Here is a 20,779-nt window from a genome sequence, read left to right on the forward strand (position 1 = left end):
CATCCTCCTGTAGGTCACAGCATCACTGACATGTTCAGGACGCTCGAGACGACTGGAGCCACAGGACCACCATAGGACCGAGATAAAACATCCTTTAAAGCTAGAAAAGGCTTTCTCTTTATTTTATGTGCGCATCTGTGTGAGGGCACGCCACACGTGAACAGATCCCACAGAGGCCAGAAGAGCGTGATGGATCCTCTGGAAGTGAAGATACAGGTGTGAACTGCCTGACATGAGTCCTGAGAACCAAACTTAGGTCCCCTAAAACAGCAGCCAGCGCTCTTAACCAGTGAGCCATCTCTCTGGTTCCCTTTTTAATCTTATTGGGTGTGTATGCGCACATACCGCATGTGTGCAACTGCCTATGGAGGCCAGTTAGGATATCAGATCTCCTGGAGCTGGTCTTCCTCCTTAAAAGAATTAGATGTAATGCCCTCAAGTTGCTATAAATTCAAAGCCAATGTAGGAAAGCCAAGAGCTTTCCTGTGTCTTATTATCCCTCTGGTGGATCCTCAGACAGAAAAAAAAAAAAAAAAAAAAAAAAAAACCAACACCTAAAAACAAATAATGCAGGGCCTCAAGAGATGGCAGTGGTAATGGGCTTGCTGCCCAAGCCTAAGACCCTGAACACAAACCTCTCAGATCCACAGAGAAGATCAGGCATGGTCACCCATGTCTATAGCCCCAGCTGACAGACAGATTCTGCCAGCTCACTGACAGCCAGTTTAGTTAAAACTGTGAGCTTCAGGTTCAGTGAGAGACCCCTAAAACTATAAATAAGATAGAAAGCTGGGAGTGGTGGCCCAAGTCTTTAACCCCAGCACTGGCAGAGGCAGGTGAATCTCTGAGTTCAAGGCCAGCCTGGTCTATAAAATGAGTTCTAAGACAGCCAGGGCTAGATAAGAAACCCTGTCTTGAAAATATAAGAATAGTAAGACAAACAACAACAGAGTAAGACACCTGGAGTCCTCCTGAAGCTTCTATGTATATATGTCCATGCCTGCACAAATGTCCACACTTTTCACATACTCATAAATAATAAATAAACTGGACATTAAGGAAAGATCCATGAACACGCATTTCTGACGAGCAGGGCATGCAAGTGGTGGTCGGGACATAGCCAGCAAGCTGAGTCCCCTGGGCATGTGTTTCCACTCTTGCTCCTTCCTCCAGCATCTAAACTGTAAAACTCTCCAAGTTTCTCCTCTACATAACACGCCTGCACATAGGCAACGTGTCACATCTGTGGAAACCTTCTCACGGCCCAGATGTTCAAGGGCAGGAAGATGTGAGCTGCTGAAACAAGGATCCTGACACCAGGGTGGCATCTGGACGCACACGGGATTCCAGCTCCTGCTGTCTTTGTGATCTTCACAGCCATTTAAGTTCCCAACTTAAACAAGCACTCCTGGAGATTATAGGGCTCAAAAGGGTGGGGGGAATCCAAACCCAAACAACCCCAAATCCTAGAGATTGTTTACAGTCCACACCCCATGGTTCCTAGGAACTGTGACATCCCCACCTCCTCCATCACTGCCGTGCTGGGTGCCTCCTGTCTGTGGCTTAGGCAAAATAGAGAAGTCCAAGAGAAGACTCCAAATTCAGCCCAGCTGGGACATCCAAGACAGATGTGTGCTGACTCCCTACCGAGGGGCTTTCACAGAACATGTGTTTTAGGAAGGATGACAAGAACCAGAATTCTTTTTAAATCTAAGGTTAAAGTCACAATAACCTTTTAAAATAAAATTACCTTATAAAACAGCATTTTAAAGATATTGTGGTTTTAAAGGTCACGGTACCACTTCCTACGACTTTTCTGGTAAGACCGGGTGCTCTGGGAAGGGTTGGGAATGCAGAATCTCAAGAGACACCAAGAGAGTCTCGCGAGCATGACTGCCTGACCATGAGCTGAACTAGGACAGCAGACATGCTAACGGGACGAGAAGCTCACGGGGCCTGACCATGAGCTGAGCTAGGACAACAGACATGCTAACGGGACGAGAAGCTCACGGGGCCTCAGCCCTACACAGAGAAACACAAGGAAGGCTGAGAGAGGGAGAGACAGTCTTGCCCAGGGAAGACACAGCAATTGGCTAGCCACTACATAGAGGTGACATTACACAGACTGAGCAGATTATATTTAGAATATGTCTACACATACATATATGCATATAACAACAATGAATGAAAAAAGGGGCCATAAATTTAAAAAGGAGCAAGAAGGGATATATGGGAGGCTCTAGAAGGAAGAAAGGGAAGGGGGAAATAATATAATAAAAGAAAAGAAATCTTTGGGGGTTTTTGTTTGTTTTGTTTTGTTTCTTTTCTTTTTGGTTTTTTTTTTGTATAGTCCTTGCAGTCCTGGCACTCGCTCTGTAGACCAGGCTGGCCCTGAACTCCAGCCTCCAAATTGCTGGGATTAAAGGCATATGCTACCGCCACCCGGCAATATTAAATAATTAATTAAATAATAATAATAATATTAAATAATTATTAAAAAATTAAATAATTTTTTAAAAATACAAAATCTCCAGGGAGCTGCTAGGAGATGATCAGTGAGCAGAATACTTGGCATGCAAGCATGAGGACTAAGCTTGGATTCCAGAGCTCCTGTAAAAGGCAGGCTTGGGGGCACGTGCCAGCAACCCAGCGCTGGGGGGCAGAGCCTGCTAGCCAGCCAGAGGCTAAAAATGAGAGATAAGTGTTCAGTGAGAGACTCCGTCTCCCAAAATAAGGGGGAAAGCAACTGAGGAAGATACCTAACCAACATTAACCTCTGGGGCTCCACATGTACTCAAACGTACCCCATACACGTGGATACAACACACACACACACACACACACACACACACACAGACAGATTCTCCAGCAAACACACCAAAGAAGCAGTATTTCTAACAAGGGCTCTCTACCACACACTCAGTGATATAAGCACACCTCCTCCACTGAGAAGCTAATGAAGCAGACCGGGTGCAGCTTGGACGTGAGGGTCTCACACAACAGTTGAGACACACTGCTTGTCACTGGCTGATGGCCACCGTGTAACTGAGGCCGGGGTTCCTGCAGTCAAACTCATCAACATGACTAGAAAACCACTGACGTGACGCTGGGTGTTCTGCTTTATTTTCAACACGGTATAATACTAGCTGTTTGTTCAGAGGTATCTCAGTGGATAAAGCCTGAGCTCAAAACCCCTAAAGTTGAGGGCTCCCGCAGCGAGACTGTAGGCAAAGAAGGAATCCCCAGAGCATGGGCCAGCAAGCCCAGCATACAGAACCCAGTACAGTAAGAGACCTTATCAAAAACCAAGTGGAAAGTGAGGGCTGACACCCAAGGCTGTCCTCTGACCTCCATACATGAGCTAATGCACACACACCAGCACATGCACAGTGGACTAGGCGGCGTGGAGGACTATGGAGGGTGGGAACGTAACGGGACCGCCATTTTCAAAAGCAGTTTGGTAGTTTCTAAACAATTGAAACAGAAACTCAACACCGACCTCAGCAGGGCCACCCCCAGGAATCCACCCAGAAGACAAGAAGATAATATTAAATCCACAGACTTATATGCAACATGCAGAGGGTGGAACCAAAGGGCATCATCAACCAAACACAGGTACGCAAACTGCGGCTACACGTGCCACGGCATTCTATTCGTAGGAAAGTGGCATCAGCATACAATACAACACAGATGAAACGCAGAAATGCTCAACGAAGTGAGAGAAGCCAGATGCAAAAGATGCTGGACAGAACGAGTCCCTCCTGTGGCATGCCCGGGGTGGCATGTGTGCAGCAGAAGACAGGCTGTGATACTCTGGGAGGAGTACGGTGGGGTCTGATTGCTGACAGGTTGGAGGGAGTTAGGGCGATGAAGATGTTCTAAAACTGGTTTGTGTGGGATACTTATACAGTTATAAATGTACTAAAAGTCACTGTATTTCTTTTTTTAAAGATTTATTTATTATATACACAGTGTCCTGCCTGTGTGCCAGAAGAGGGCACCGGACCTCATTATAGAAGGCTGGGAGCCACCATGTGGTTGCTGGGAATCGAACTCAGGACCTCTGGAAGAGCAGTCAGTGCTTTTAACGTCTGAACCATCTCTTCAGTCCTGTATTTCTTCTCTTTGAGGAGATAGTGTCTTGAGATGTAGCCCAGGGTAACATCGAATTAGCTACCCAGTCTCTCCATTTCTGGGATTAGACATGTGCACCACCATGACAGGCTCAAAGTCATTGAATTCTAGGCTTAAATATGCAATAAGTTTGCGCTGAAAATTACCTTGCTGGGGGATTTCAGTCCTGGGACAGAGTCTAGGTTCCCCAGCTAGACAAGTGCTCTCCTCCCCACCCCCCAAAAAAGCAAGTTACAGAGCAAACAAGGGGACCTTGCTTCTTTCCCTATGTATAGCCACCTCCAAAAGTATGTAGAAGTATTGTGGCTTCTTTTATTGTTTTACTTAAAACAATAAAGCTAGGGAATTAAATATTTGGGAATAATAAAACCTGATAGATCTACAGGGCAACAGAGAAACAATCACCTGACCCTCTTCCCCACCTTCCCAGATGGAAAAGGTGAGAGCATGTCTTTAAGCCCCTCCTTATTCCTTCTGGGTGTCCCTCTAGCTTCCTCTGAGTTCACCAGAAAACTTTGCCGTCCACTCCAGCCAGCTGAATGTGGACTCCACTCTCAGAACCAAGGTCCGACTCCATTGACAGTCACCAAGCGGCAACACAAACCTGCAACATAGAACTTTAGGATCCAACAGGCAAGGGTTAATCAGATACTGTTTGATTCCTTCCCTGAGCCAGTGGCCTCTGAGGGAGTCCCAAGTTTCAGGCTGCGGTCACTCTGCAGTGCAAACACCTGCAGCTATCTGAACTTGAAGGTGCCCTCAGTTTGCACGCAGCATGAGAGGCCCTTTCTCCGGGCGTATTTACTCTATAAACAATAGGACACGAGAGAAATAACCCAGCTCTCCTTGAGTCAGGAGACCCCAGGAACACCACCCTGCTGCTCACAGATTCAACTTCAAACACTCCAAGAGCCACGTACACACACACACCCCAGCTCCAACCTCTCTCATAAGAACCCAGGGAAAAGAGAAATGTCCCATTGCCATGATGCAAAGTGACAATGACGGCTGCCCACCACCCACCACCCACCCCCCACCCCCGGTTAAAATGGCTGTTTCAGATATGCTGCTCCAAAAAAGTAACGTGATGCACGTGAATTCTCTCTTTGACCATGACCTGAGCACTTCTGTCATTTTTCTTAATTTTTGTACATGTATTTACTTATTCTGTGTGTATGGGGGCGGGGGAGTCAGGTCACTGTGTGTCATGGCGCACAGGTAGAGTCAGACAACAACGTGCAGGGGACAGTTCTCTCCTTCCACTGTGGGTTCTGGGGTTCTCTCCTTCCACTGTGGGTTCTGGGGATCCAACTCAGGTATCTCCAAGGGGCTCACTGGCTCTACTGTTGGTTGTTTTTGTTTGTTTGTTTGTTTGTTTGTTTTAATTGAAATCACCACCACACCATCCTGAGACAGGTCATCATCATCATCATGAGACAGATATGCCCCAGCAGGCTGAGTAGGCAAAGGTGGCCTTGCTCTTCCTGCCTCCACCTCCTAGGTGTTGAGACTGCGGCCACATGCCAACACATCAAGGTCAGAAGTGCCGGGGATCAAACTCAGGACATCTTGCCTATTAGGTGAGCACTGTACTAACTAAGCCACATACCTAGCCCTTGACCAAAGTACTTTTTGCCAAGACAGGAGAACGTTCAGGCAAGAGAGCAGAAGAGAGCCTTTTTCTGGGGATGGAGAGATGGCTCTACAGCTAAGAGCACTTGCTGATCTTCCATAGGATCTGAGTTCAGTCTCTGAACCAACAACAGACAACCTGCAATTGCCTGTAACTCCAGTTCCTGGGGACCTGACTCCCTCTTCTGGCCTCCATGGGAACCCACACACACAGTACACACTTACAAAGACACATACACACATGCGTAAATAAAAATGTCTTTAACCAAAAAACTTGTCCTTATAGGACTGCCTCCAAGGCCAGCAGCAGATCACCTAATTCATGAAGACGATGTGCTGAACACACTTCTTTTCACAGTACGAACACATTTTCCTTAGATGCCTATGTCTTTAAAATGTATGACAAGGACATTAATCTCCAAGATCCCAAAGGCAACCTGGACGACAGTTATTCAAACCTTGGTGTGCACAAATCACAAATATGACAGCAGTGGTCCCGAGGCCTGCAGCCTGCACAGCACTGGGTGAATCATTAGTTCTGTAGTCTAGGGCAACAGCGGTTCCTGGAACCATGAGATGAACAACCTGTGCTGCCGTACATGGTGCCCTATGATCCACAAAAACAGGTTCAGAAGCATGGCTTCCTAAAAGACGTCCATGATCACGGAAGAGATGAATGAGGGCAAGACCCTGAGGGAGGACTCTGAAAATAGCACCAAGTGGAATTTTACACGGAAAATTGAAGATATGAAAAGCCACACACCCTCCCACAGCCTGACCTGGATGACAATCTTCAGAGCCTTCACTTTCTGGTCCGAGGCCCAGGCATCCTTCAGGGACTGGTTGAGCTCCTCTATGCGGTTCACATAGTCCTGCTGGGTCAGGTTCAACAGCTCCTTCTGCGACCCCTGTGAGCAGAGACAGAACATGGGTACAGGAGGAAAGGAGGAGCCTTGGCCGACCACCACTCCACACTTAACGGCTGGGCACTGGCTGCACTCTGCCACTCCGTGTCCAGCATCTGCACCCTCAGCCTGCCACGGATGAAGCCATGATCCTGACCGGTATTGCTGCTGCACGGGGTACTGAGGACCTACTGTGTGTCCAGCTTGGTACTAAAAGCTCTGGTATAGAGGGTTTTTTTTTCTAAGATTATTTATTATGTATACAGTATTCTGTCTGCATGTATGCCAGTAGGCCAGAAGAGGGTAGCAGGTCTCATTATGAATGGTTCTGAGCTACCATGTGGCTTCTGGGAATTGAACTCAGGACCTTTGGAAGAACAGATAGTGCTCTTAACCACTGAGCCATCTCTCCAGCCCCTGGCATAGAGATTTTTGCCTAGAGAAATGACTCAGCAGTTAAAAAAAAAACTTACTCATCTTTCAGAGAACCTGGATTCAGTTCCCAGCACCCAAGTGGTGTCACAGTCAATTGTAACTCCAGGTCCAGAGAATGCAATGCCCTCTTCGGGTACGTGGCATGAAAGAGGCATCTATACACACATGCAGGCAAACACACCAGGCTTTTTATGGGGATGCCGGAAATCAAACCCAGATCCTCATGCTTGTACTGCAAGCGCTTGATTGACTAGCCCTCTCCCCAGCTCCAAACTTATCAGTTTTTAAGAGTTGGCAAACAAGCCAGTGTTGCAGGGTATTTGGTCACCCCATGAACCCCAACCCCAAGATTGCGTTATTTACTGGGAAACAGTTGTGGTGTGGCTCAACCCTAGCACATCCCTTTAATCCAAGAGTTTTCTGGTTTAATATTGTAAACAGGATTAAATAAAGTCAACCACAGGTCAGGAGGCGGAGCAAGCAACCAGTTGACAGGAAGTGAACATAAGAAAAAACCAGAGAGTAAGAGGGAGTCAGGAGGAAAGATAGAGGATCTCACAGGAAGTAGGAGGGAGGGACTTTTCAGTTTGAGGACATTTTTGAGACAGGTTTAGGAGAAAAGAGAGGCTGAGACATTGACTGAGGAGGAAGGTCAGCTGGCTGCTTTCTCTGCCTCTCTGAGCTAGCAGGTTTCTACCCCAGCATCTGGCTCCAGAGACTTTATTAGTAAAATCAAACAATTGAGATTTTGTTAAAAGCAACAACGCAGTTTTTCAAAACATACACAAGCAATCACAGGGGTCTCATGGGCCACATCCAACAGGCAGAGAGGCCTATGTAAACAATGCTTCAAGGTGTGATCCTGGTGTCACACAAAGCTGTTTCCTTGGAGGTGACTCCACTTGGATTTTACCGCTGACAATGTCCCCAGAGACAGAGGGATTGCTCCTACATCACAAAGTGAAAAGAGGCCTCCAGAAGAACCAGTTCACTTCAGGTTCCCCTATGACTGGCCAGTTAGCCCTAGTATCTTCCCCTGAACTAAGTCGGGCTCCCAGGAAGCCTCACGCAGTGAGCAGCCAACTGGTCTGGCACTCCTCGGCAGAAGGGCTGGAGATACTCTGCTCACTGAGCCCTAAGAGTGGACTGCTCACCTCCTCAAAGTCATCCAGCTCTTCCAGGCGCGTCCGAACCTTCTCTGACATGGCGGAAGCTGCAGCCCCAGCTCTGCCTACGTGGGAGAGACACTAGTCACACAGCAGTTTTCTCTTGCGCCCATACCCAGCACAAAAGGCATCTTTCATGTCACCGTGAACACACCATGAAACGAATTCGCCTCCCAACACTGAGACAGTGAAAGCCGCTTCAGCTTCCTCACAGGCTCAAGTTCCAGAAGCTTTCCCACCAGCAGGAGCCCCCAGAAGCAAGCAGGCAGTCCCTGAAGGTGAACTCCATGTACAGTGTTTGTGAATCATACCTACTGTTTGCTTACTTAAGGAACAATGCCAAACTCTGCCATGCCACTGTTTGTCACGAACTCAAGCGTCTCTCGGGTATGCACTCAGGGCATAGCATTACCAGACTCTCATACGAACATAACAACCCCACCTCCTCATGTGCCCAGAGGGGGAAGAACACGTCAGAGGCCCCTTCCGAGCCAATTGGGCCTAGCCGTTTCCATCCAGCGGCTGTCAACACCATCCCCAGTACTGGCAGGACCAGCGGATGCAGATAACAGACTGCAAGTCATAGGCCAGACAGGGCAAGGGGTCTGCCTGGACCACTGCTGCTATCCAAGGCCGCCAATTTCAGAATCGTTTCCCTATTTTCAAAGGGCTGCCCATGACGGAATTGAGGGCCATGTGACTGGCTTAGCCTTTGCTCTTCCTACCAAATTAGTACAGGAAACTGAAAACTATCTCCTAATAGTCAAGGTACTGAAGGCCTGGTTGCCAGCTCATGGTGCCCTGTGGGAGGTGGCAGAACCGAGCCAGTATTAGGAAGTTAGGCAATTGATAACGTGCTCTTGAGGGGGCCCTGGCCCCTTCCTCTTTCTGTTTCCTATTTCCCGCAGGTGCCCAGGCCTCTTCCTGACATGTGTCCCCACTACTCTAGACTGTGCCTGCATAGGCCTAAAGCCACAGGGCCCAGAGCCATGGACTGAAACCTTTGAAACTGTGATCCAAGATAGACCTTTCTTCTATTTCAGTGATTGGCTGGGGCATTTTGTTATAGCAGCAGAACACTGGCTCACACACAAAGCTACTCATTTTCTCCTTTCCTGGCTCTGGCACAGACTGGTAAGAAGGCTAGTATCCGCTAACAGCATGGCAAAACTATTTAATTAACGAGAATTACACTCTGACCAGCATGCCCAACAGAAACAACTAATGGGAGAAATGTTTGGCGATTATCCCAGCTCAGGGTTTTAAAGGGTTTGAGTCCATGTATGTGGGAACTGAGGAGGAAGCAGCTCAGCTCACAGCAGCAGGGGACAAGGTGGAGTGTGGGGGAGCGAGTGTACCCCTGTAAGATGAGCACTCAGCCATGAGTACAGCCATGTCAAGGACCCCAGTGCCTAAGATCCATGGAAATGGAAAGGCCTTGCCCGGGTCTGAGTGTGGATGTTGACAGTATACAGAACGGATCAATCACAGGCCTTTCCTCCCAGAGACTGTAACCAAAAACTGCTCCCTCTACAGAGATTAGCGAGCGGTCTCTTCATCCAGTCACATAGGGTAAATCTGCCAATCAGAACGGTTGTCTTACCTTTTTCTGATCCCATAAACAGATTCTGCAGGGACAAAGAACAATAATGAAATTAATGGTTTCTCTCTGTTTCTCTCTCTCTCTCTCTCTCTCTCTCTCTCTCTCTCTCTCTCTCTCTCTGTTTTCAATGTGGGTGGGGATTATGTGCTTGCAAATGCTGGTGCCCTCAGAGGCCAGAGGTGTGGGATCCTCTGGTGCTGGAGTTACAGGCAGTTGTAAGCTGCCTGAGACAGACACTTGGACTTGAACTGGGAAAGCAGCAGGTACTCTTAAATGCTTGCCTGTTTCTCCAACCCCAAGGCTGCTTTTAGTCTAAGGCAAAAAGGCCATGGTTTGCCCAAAGAGCAAAGAAAGGTAGAGTGTATATTCAAAAACAGAAGTTGTAGGCTGCTAAAAACTACATAAAAGTTGAACTTCGACTCATGTATGAGGTCTCCAAGTGAGCCAACAAGTAACAAAAGTTTTGATACACTGGCAGCACTGAGTACTAGACCCACTTTGGGCACCCTTAAATCAGTTTCTCAGTCACTGTGCCCCTGCCTCAAGGGTAGTCTAGTTCCATTCTATGGGCTCCAGGCTATGCGCTGTGGAGGTTTGCAGTCTCTCTGGCCGCTAACCACAACCTGCTAAACACACTAGAGTTTAACAGTCAAAAATAACTCTAGACATCTCCTGTAGCTTTGGAGCCTGTCCTGGCACTCACTCTGTAGACCAGGCTGGCCTCAAACTCACAGAGATTCGTCTGCCTCTGCCTCCCGAGTGCTGGGATTAAAGATGTGCAGGACCATGCCGAGATGAGACAGAACATTCTTAATACTGTCCAAAGGGAGAACTTGGGTTGTAAGTCCAGAGCCTGGCCTTAACTAGCACAGTACTGACAGTCCAAGGTGGGCCTTGCTCACTTGGGAGCTCATTCCTGATGGGAATAACTTGCCTGGGGCAGAGGGAAGACCTCTACTTTACACACCCCAGCACAGCCAACCAGCTCACCCACTCTGCTCCACGAGCGAGCTTCCAGCTCCGAGAGGAATACAGGGAGAAAGGCGCACCCTGCCCTCCTCTCTGGGTGCTCTCTTAACTTACTCTCTCCAAGGGGCCCACATTGCCAATTCCTTTTCTGAGCTAGCTGCACCCTTAACTCTGCAAACATTTTTTAGACACCAAATAGCACACTCTCCTCCCAAACAACACTGACATCGGAGGAGAAACTCCAGGGTCTGGAGCTGGGCCACTAAGCCTGCCATGCAGCTCAGTACTCACAATTGACAGCTTCTCCGTAGTAGTGTACCGGGCAAGGATTTCTCCCCGTTTGTTGGCCCAGGGTTCAAAGTCAGGTCCCACAAAGGAGTTGTCATCCTTGTCCCGTTTCTTCCTGGAGCTGTCCTAAGGAGGGCAAGGAGACCGCTTCAGGACAGAAGCTGTTGCTGACATTGCTGATTTTGTTTCTCAGGACTCTGAGCATGCTAGGCAAGCACTTTACCACTCGGCAACACTCCGGCCCCAGTAATACTTATCTTTTTTCTGGGAGCTGGTGGGGGTTAGGGGTGGGGTTCCAAGACAGAGTTTCTCTCTGTAGTCCTGGCTGTCCTGGAACTTGCTCTGTGGACCAGGCTGGCATCAAACCCAGAGATCCACCTGCCTCTGCCTCCCGACTTTTGGGATTAAAGGTGTGTGCCAACACCACCCAGCCATATTAGTTTGGGGTGTGTGTGTGTGTATGCATGCATGTGTGTGTGTGTGTGTGTGTGTGTGTGTGTGTGTGTACAGGCCAAAAGTCAACCTCAGATGTCACTCCTCAGGCAGTCTTTGAGGCAAGGTCTCTCACTGACCTAAACTTTACCTATTGGCCCAAATTAACTGGCCAGTCAAGCCCCAGGGACACATCTCTCCCTGCCCAGCACTGGAATTATAAGAGTGTACCACTCTTACACTCTTATCAAGTTTATCATATGAGCTCTTGGGATCAAATTCAGGTCTTCATGCTTGCAAGGCATGGAGGTGAAGATGGGACCTGGGGCGATTTAACAAGGTAGACTAGCCAATCTATGTGTTCTGGGTTTAAGTGAGGCTCTTCCTCAATATATCAACAAGTAAGGTGGAGAACAATCCAGAAAGACACAAGACACCTATGTCGACCTCTGACCTCCAAACACAAGTAAGTGTGCATTTGCATACATCACACACACACACGTGCAAACACATATCCAAATGCGTACCACACATACATACAAAATACATTTTTAAAATGAAAACACAGAAATAAAAAAGGACCCTGAGGGGCTGGAGGAATAACTCCATGGTTAAGAGCACTCACTGCTCTTGTAGAACACCCAAAGGGCAGCTCACAACCATCTGCAAATTCAGTTCCAGTAGGTAATGCCTACCCTGAGCTCTACAGACGCACATGCAGTGTTTATATACACACACAGGCAAAACAATCTTATACATAAGATAAAAAATAAATCAAAAACTTTGTAAAGCATACAGAAAAAACTTTCAACAGTCTATATAGCAGAAAATTAAAATAATTGGTAATAGCCAATTGGGAAACAGGTGAGAGTTAGCTTCGCTGGCAGGAACACAGACCACGAAGGCCTTTGAGGGCATGGCTCTGTGACCGCACTCAGAACAGTACACATCCACTGCCTTTGTCCAGCAGGAAGGCCCCCTGCATACAGACCCCTGCACACAGGCACCAAGAGAAATATTATTGAAGAGACATGGTGTGCTAGGGTACCCTAAACTCCATGGGTACCAAAGAAATCAGAATATAATACAGCCATGCAAAATAACAAGGTCACAAGATGGAAAGTTCTCTAAGACATATTGTTGAGTCAAAACATTTTTTTGTAAATGCAGAGGGGGCTGGGGATCTAGGGGTGTGGCTCGGTTGATAGAGTGCTTGCCTCTAGCTTATACAGAGCCCTGGGTTCAGTCCCTAGCATTGAATAAACTGGAAGTGGTGGCTCATACTAGCAAATCCAGGCCTTTGGGAGGCAGAGGCAGGAGGAAGAGACGTGGAGGTCATTCTCACCCAGGCCAGTGCACACTACATGAAGCCCTGACTTTAAATATTAATTTAATTAATAAATAACAATATAAAGACCTCACAGAACTCTACCAGCCTCTCTCAGTCAACACACTTAATAAAACCCTCTGAGCGTGAGAATGTCCTGAACTGTAACAATCAGAAGCCCCCAAGGCATTATTTGTGAACCTTCAAACCGCCATCGCTGCAGGTAAGGACCTGACACCCAGAGGCCTGCTGCTGGCCAGGCGGTCGGACTTACTGTGACTGTCGCTGTGGCTGCAGGGTCTGAGGTGGCTGCAAACATGGAGAGGGGGTCTGTGCCATCAAGGACGCTGCTCAGAGGGTCGACCACGGAGCTGGACGACGAGGAGGATGTGGATGAAGTGCTTCCCTTCCGGCTCACCTTCTTGGTTTTTGACTCGGTGACCTGCGGAGAAAGTTGTACAGTGGAGGTCACCTGGAACCTGCACCAGGTGACAGTCAACCAGGCCACTTTGTCCTTCTGTGGAAGCTGGACTGACCGGTCACAGGGACAGAGGCAATGCTTACGTTCTGTGAGACACTGACACCATACAGAATCTCCATGGGCTCCTCAACACAGCTGGGGCTCAGGAAGACAAGCCACAGCTAGGAGCTAGGAACTTCAGGCCTCATTCCCATCCTCCAGGGAGGACAAAGCCAGCAATTGAGTTAAAAATAATTAACACGACCACTGAAGGCACTCGAGGAACATCTGAACAAGGACATATACTCTACATACACCCCTGCCACGTGACGGAAAGCATGTGGCGGGGTGTATGTAGAGTATATACAAATTTATATCAGGACCTTGAGATGGGGAGGGTTGGTATCTGTGGGGTACCCAAAGCCAGTCTTTCCGGGACACCAAGGGACAGCTGGACTTGTTAATAAGAGTGCTCACGTAACAGAGAGGGACCGGCAGGCCTTTTGCCTGCTTTTGTTTTGTTTTAACTGAACAGTCTAAGACGCTCTTCAGGGCAGCTCTACCCCCAACACCCCAACACCCTGGTAGCCAGAGTGACTCTTACTGTTCCAACAGAAAGATCAGGAAGCATCTAAATCGGGAGTCCTGGCCCTTTCCCCACAGCAACTTCAAGGACAGAAGGTGGAGAGCAAAGGCTGATGGGAGGTTAACTTAATGGAGGGGTTGATTCAAACACGCAAATGCAGTTGTCACTAGACCAGGGCACTAGGCCCTCCTGTCGGGAGCCTGCCCAGAACTCACAGTGATGGGCTTCAGCGGGTGGTAGTCCCCACACTCCAGAGGCACTGTCTCCAATCTGCATGATGCCAGCTCTGCCTTGTAGTTCCTGTTCCGGGAATGCCTGTGAACATAACACAGTAGGTGAACGTCAGAAAGGTGTCTGAGACCTAAAACTGTTATCTGAATTCCATTGACCAGGGTGCAATTTGGAGCTAGTAAGAACAATACAAAACACTAAATAAAAACATGAAAATTATTTTATTATTTATTTGAACTTGTTATGTAGCCCAGGCTAGCCTGAAACGCATTAGGCGGTTGAGCATGACCTTGAACTCCTGCTCCTCCTGCCCCTCGCCTCCCAAGCCTTGGAAATACAGGTATGCCCCATCACACCCTGTTTATGCCACGCTAGGAATGAAACCCCAAACTTTGCATGCTAGGTGCACACTCTCCCAACTAAGCTACCACACAAGTTTCAAGCTGTTTGAAGGCACAAACTGTCCACAAATCCTGGATCTGTGCAGCCAGATCCAGTGCACAGGGGAGCGCCCCAAGAGGAACCCAGTTCCCACAGCCCTGTTTTCTCGGTGTTGGCTGACTTATGGCATGAACCAAGCAAAGGGCAGGTGGCTGCTGGGAGGCCAGGCAGCCAAAGCCTGGAGCAAACCTCCCAGAGCTGGACAGACCCAGCAAGGGATCAAGGGCCCTCCTGGAGCTGGACAGGTACAGCAGAGCTCAGGGGACAGACACAGCAGGGCTCAGGGTCCATAGTGAGGGCTTGGAGGCGGTGCCCCTGAAGAATAAGTTCCAGAGAAGTCCATGCTGGGCAATTGCAAAAGACAAAGGGCAACGAGAGCAAAGGAAATGGCAAATGTAGCTTCATCAGCTCAGGGTTAAGAGGAGGAAGGGTCAGTGAGCAGGATGGTGAGAGCAAGGAGCCAGGGCAGAGGCGGAAGACTTACCGCACGAGGGGCTTGAAGAAAGGGCCACACTCATACACCTGGAACCCATCCCAATGGGGAGGGGGCAAAGAGACACGGCATCTCTTCAGAGTCCCCTCAGTGCACACATTTGACTAGGCCTCACTTCAAGGAGAACCCCTTAGGTGGCTTTACCCACAATCTCCTCTTGGCAACTTCCTACCTGCGGCTGGCAGCCCTTTGCTATTCTGCGCCACTCACTGTCTGTGCTGCCGAGCCTCGTCTTCTCTCCCATAGTGAACTCCTCCTCGGCAGCAGCCCCTACCCTAGCAGCCACCACATGCACTCTACCTTACAGTTTCAACAGCTGCCCCCAAATCCGACTTTTCCTCTATCAAAGATCCGCGCACCTCCCATCCACACACCCCAGAAACAGGTTTCCATGGTTACACAGGCCAACTCCTTCCTCAACTTTCCCTCCTCTGAGAGGTCAGGAACTCTTTGGTTGCCGAGTCCCTAATAGTCACTCAGCGGGCTTCATGACTTTAGGTCAACTCTCATCCCATGTTCTCAAGTCATAACTGGATTTGGGAGTAATAAATGGGATGCCGCATGCTGAGCACTTAGCAGACTTGAGAAATGTGATCTTCAGAACAGAAGCACACTTCCCACGGGGCACATTAGGTCCCTCGTCCATCTACAGGGACTACTGTGTGCCTACAGTCACCAGGAAGAAGATGGACACCATTCTCTTTCATTAGGGAACACGAAGTCAGTGGGCAAAACTGAAGGTTGAGTGTACTACCACACAGAGAAATGCTTAGCACCTGCCAAGTGGGAAGACTACAAAGACCCTAGACACTGGCGGAGCTGTGGTCCTTGTCAGTAGTTTATAACAAAAAATATCATAGGTAAAACTGTAGTGAGGAGAGGTGCTAGGAGCAGCTTCTTGAAGTCTTTCCTTCTTACAAAGTCTCAGGAAGTTGATGGAAAACAGGTGCTTCTCACTTGGCGGCCTCTGTTCTCAAAAGGGTCTTTTGGCCAAACCAGCGTGAGCAGTGGCAGAAGCCCTGGGTGTGAGCTAAGGGCTCCACAGCACCCACACCGCTGTTCTGTGTCCTGAACTGGCCTCTTAAGAGTCTGCGAGAGGGAATGAGGTCAAGTGCTGAGCCAACATTAAGATAGAGAAAGGGTTGGTGCTAATCACGTTCAAGGCCTGGGGCTGCCACTTTCTTTCATGCTCACACTTCAAGCTACCTGCCATAATCTGAAGGGAAAAGCCAGAAAATTAGCCCCTGCGACGCAAGGTCTCCAATCTCGAACCTCATTACCATCAGCATAACTTGTGTGGATTCTTTATTGATATAAATCACCTGCTGCTACCTGAAGGTCACCTCACTTCTAAGCACAAAAAGCCCCATATTCCTTCCTGCTTGGTGAGTTCCTATTCATCCTGCAAGACCCAGCTGAAGGCTCTTAGTTGAAGTCTTCCGGGGCTGCCAGCGGGGCTGAGGGACTGCTCTTTCCTTTGGGCCTGTGTAAGGCCTCCTTTGGACACCCCTCTCTTCGGTGTTCAATTATACCGACTGCTCCGAAGGACGTCCGAGGGTTCTGCACACAGTAGGGTGAATGGCCCCACTTTACAGATGGGAAAAGCTAATCTTCAGGTGAGCTGAGGAGCTCAGGGAACAAACGATCAGATCGCTAGGGGACAGACTCGGAGCGGGTTCATCCCTTCCCCAGAACCCCTAGAACGTGCCAACTTCTCTCACGGAGGCGGAAGCCTTGGAATCGAGTAGGCAGGAGTAAAGAGGCTGCGGAACCGCGGGGAGGAGCACCGGACTGTCAGCGGTTCCACTCTTCCGTAGTCCTGACAGCCGGGGCTGGGAAAGAGACCGTTCATTCCAACAGGGGTGACTGCCCACTCACGCAGAGACCCGCTAAGATCGGCCCCTCCCTGAATCCCCCTCGCCGGTTCTTCCTTACCAGGGAAAGACAGCCATCTTCCCAGTCACATGATCGCTTTTTCTCAGCGGCCAACCCCTTTTCTCACGTTCAGAGAGGCTCGGCCCCGCCCTGGCCGCCATGATTGTAAAGGGCAGTTTCCGCTCTAAAGATCCTGGGTGCCGTCATCCGCCATGATTGTAATGGGCAACTTCCTGCGTGTTCGGGTCCTCAGCGTTTGTGAAGCTCAGTTCTCCCGTAAACTCGAGGTCCGTCATCATGCGGCTTGATTTGTATTGGTGTTTTATTTTGTTAGTGGGGATCCACTTGCCTCTGCCTCTCGAATGCTGGAATTAAAGGCTTGCATCACGACGCCTTACTTAAATCACATTTATGTGTGCGTAGATGTGTCACGGTGCACTTTGGAGGACAGGGTTTAACAGTCAGGTTTTGGTCCCCCTTTTGCTCGAACTGAAGTCATCAGGCTTGCCCATTACCTCGGAACGGCCAGGACCATAGGAGCCACGACTTCTGCTGGCTGCTTGGCCCACCTGCGCCCCCTAGTGACAGATAAGTGTTCTACATCCATCCCTGTGAGGGTTAGACAAATTTGGAAGCAATTGGGTTTGGCTTGGCTTCTATCTGTGCTTCGTGAGGGTGAGGCACTTTGGGGATTCTTTCCCCACTTCTAACAACATGCATCTGAATATAAGCAAGCAATCTTGACCACAGAACTTTGGCGCTCCTGTTTTGTGCTTCCTTTTTTTTTAATGGGTGAAATACGATATTGTAATAACATAACTGTATTCAACACACTTTGCACACTCCTTTCTTAAGAGAAACTTCTGGAGTATCTATCATTAATCACTTGTTTTTGGTAAACTAGAGCTGAAAGCTAGTGAGTGCTGGGATTCTCAGATAACTCTAACTCAGATAAGAATGGGTTTATACTTGGGAAATTACCAGACAGCGTCTACTCCTCCTACCTTCCCGGTTCTACTTCCAGGTGCATCTCCTGAAGGGAAGAGGCCTGAAAACCGTTTTACAAGTCCTAGAAAAGACGATTGAGTGTACTTCAACTGGATCTGAGTTTTGCAGAGTCCCAGTCTCTTTTTCTGTGAAATTGAGGTAACTGCGATGGTAAGGTGAAAGGCGGTTGTCCTAAAATCCCTGTCTCGGCACCAGACGGTGATGGCACAAGCCTTTAATCCCTGCACTCCGGAGGGAGGCAGGCAAATCTCTGCGAGTTCAAGGCCAGCCTGGTCTACAAGAGCTAGTCCTAGGACAGGCTCCAAAGCTACACAGAGAAACCCTGTCTTGAAGGAAAAAAAATCCCTGTCTCTGGGTCAGCTCTCAGAAGCCACGGTTAGTGAGGCAGGCAAAAGTCAACCTTTGTTCTCAGAGCCTTTCTTTCTGAGACACCAACTGCCAACCTGGGTACAGAAACTGTAGACTGTGCTGGAGAAATGCCACATCCTCTAAGAGCACTCGCTGGTCTTCCAGAGGACCCAGATTTGATCCCCGGCATCCACATTGGTGCTTCTCAACCATCTGTAACGCCAGTCCCAGGAGATGTTTCCCTCTTTTGGCCTACACAGTCACCAGCTGCATGTGGTATAGATATACTCACAAGCAAAACACTCATACATATCAAATAAATAAATTTAAAATAATTTTTAAAATAAACTAGAGAATTGATGACCATGGAGAAACACTAAGTGAATAGCAGCAACTTATTGTTTAATTAGTTTGCATTGGTGTTGAAATCGTCTCACTCTGCATCTCTGGTTGGCCTTGAATTCAGTGATCCTCTGCCTTGGCCTTCCTCCTTGGTGCTGGGATTGTCAGCATGAATGGCTGCACTCAGCTTCTAAGTCTGTGGGGGGGGGGAGTCTGTGTGGTACATACTTGTGTATACATATGTGCAGGTGTGATTACTCATGTTTGGGTATGGGGAAGCCAGAGGTGTTTTCCTCTATTGCTCTTCAACTTATGTTTTGAGACAGGGTCTCTCTCTCACACACACACATTGAATCTGGAGCTGTGTGACTGGTTGGCTGGACAGCAGTCCCTAGGTTATCTGCCTGTCCATACCCCCAGCCCCTCCCGTATAAAGATGCTTGGGTTCAGGGCACAGCCTGGTTGCCAGTCCTTTACATAGGTACTAGGGAAGCTTCATGCATGTGCAGCCAACACTTTACCTACTTAAAAGTCTAAGATTCGCAGGGTGGTGATGGCACACGCCTTTAATTTCAGCACTCAAGAGGCAGAGGCAGGTAGATCTCTGTGAGTTCAAGGCCAGCCTGGTCTACAAGAGCTAGTTCCAGGACAGGCTCTAAAACTACAGCGAAACCCTGTCTCGAAAAAACAAAAACAAACAAAAAAAAGAGTCTAAGATTCTAGTTCTCTCTCTTTTTTGTTTTGTTTTTGTTTTTTGTTTGTTTGTTTGATTTTGATACAGAGTTTCTCTGTAGCTTTGGTGCCTGTCCTGAAACTCACTTTATAGACCAGGCAGGCCTCTAACTCACTGAGATCCACCTGTCTCTGTCTCCCAAGTGCTGGAATTAAAAGCGTGAGCGCCGCCTGGCTAAGATTCCAGTTCTTATATAAAAACACCTATGTATGGGTGTTTTTCCTGGTGCATGTACCTGGTGCTTATGAAGGCCAGAGGAGGATATAGGATCCTCTGGGACTGGAGTTGGACAATTGTAAGGCATCCACATGGGTGCTGGAAATCAAACTGAGTCCTCTGGAGAATCAATGCATCTCTCCAGTCCTAAGCTTCTTTTTAACTGGTATGTGACAGGTCTGACCCAGTCCTACCTTTGTTACAGAGCAATCAGAGAATGCACTGCATTCTATGCCAAGGTCTTTTGTTTTTCAGGTTTTGGAACTTGATGTGGCATGCTGTATGTGGTGCTGGGGGTGGAGCCTGGGGCTTAGTGCATGCTAGGTATGCTGGCTGGTCTTATGTCAACTTGACCCAAGCAGAGTTATCTGAAAGGTGGGAACCTCAATTGAAAAAATGCCTACATAGATTCATCTGTAAGGTATCTTCTTAATTAGTGATTGATGGTAGAGGGCTTAGTTCATTGTGGGTGGTGCCATCCCAGGGCTGATGGTCTTGGGTTCAATAAGAAAGCAGGTTGAGCAAGCCATTGGGGCACAAGCCAGCAAGCAGCACCCCTCCGTGGCCTCTGCTTCAGCTCCTGTTCTGTTTGAGCTCTTGTCCTGTCTTGTTTGGAGGATGATCAGCAATACTGAAGTGTAAGCCAAATAAAGCCTTTCCTCCCCAATATTCTGTTGGGTGATGGTGTTTCCTTGCAGCAATAGTAACCCTGACTAAGACACTAGACAAGTGCTCTCCCACCAGCAGCAGCTCTGCTCAGTTTCAGAACTGTTGCTTTTCACCGGGGTTGAGCACGGGACAGTGACCTCTGATGGAACAATCCCCTCATTATCATCATTTGGTCTATTGCGGCCTCAGTGATTTCCAGTCATTTCCAACACTGCTGAGCACGTGCAGCCAGCGTGAGCTGGAGTGACAGAGTGTGCTGAGCCCTGCAGGTGACCAAATACAGCCTCTCAGCGAGAGCTGACAACCAGCTATCAGGGTAACATTAGAGCTCTCAAGGTGAAGGGCAAAGCATCACTGAGATTCCCTCTAAACATCCCCTCCCCCGTGTCTCTCCATTGCTCTTGGCAGGTGTCTAGCTCCTAAGAAGTAAAGACATTATTCCAATGTAGCAGCAGGACAGGCATGCCTATCATGTAAGCCCTATCA

At 48.5% G+C, this 20,779-nt stretch overlaps 1 protein-coding gene across 1 annotated transcript in view; it reads right to left on the reverse strand.

The window, feature by feature from the left end:
* The window catches only part of Vps35l (VPS35 endosomal protein sorting factor like), a 110,484-nt gene extending 93,293 nt beyond the window's left edge, over positions 1 to 17,191 (reverse strand). The window contains exons 1-7 of the mRNA XM_087908529.1: positions 17,038 to 17,191; positions 14,153 to 14,252; positions 13,166 to 13,333; positions 11,136 to 11,258; positions 9,876 to 9,900; positions 8,261 to 8,337; positions 6,546 to 6,674 (exon numbers count right to left, since the gene is read on the reverse strand). Coding sequence (XP_087764655.1) covers positions 6,546 to 6,674; positions 8,261 to 8,337; positions 9,876 to 9,900; positions 11,136 to 11,258; positions 13,166 to 13,333; positions 14,153 to 14,252; positions 17,038 to 17,138 — 723 coding nt within the window. The 5' untranslated portion in view covers positions 17,139 to 17,191. The remainder of the gene's footprint in view (positions 1 to 6,545; positions 6,675 to 8,260; positions 8,338 to 9,875; positions 9,901 to 11,135; positions 11,259 to 13,165; positions 13,334 to 14,152; positions 14,253 to 17,037) is intronic.
* Positions 17,192 to 20,779: the final 3,588 nt, after the last annotated feature.

This window comes from Myodes glareolus, chromosome 7 (assembly GCF_982192425.1).
Source record: "Myodes glareolus chromosome 7, mMyoGla1.1, whole genome shotgun sequence".
NCBI classification, from domain to species: Eukaryota; Metazoa; Chordata; class Mammalia; order Rodentia; family Cricetidae; genus Myodes; species Myodes glareolus.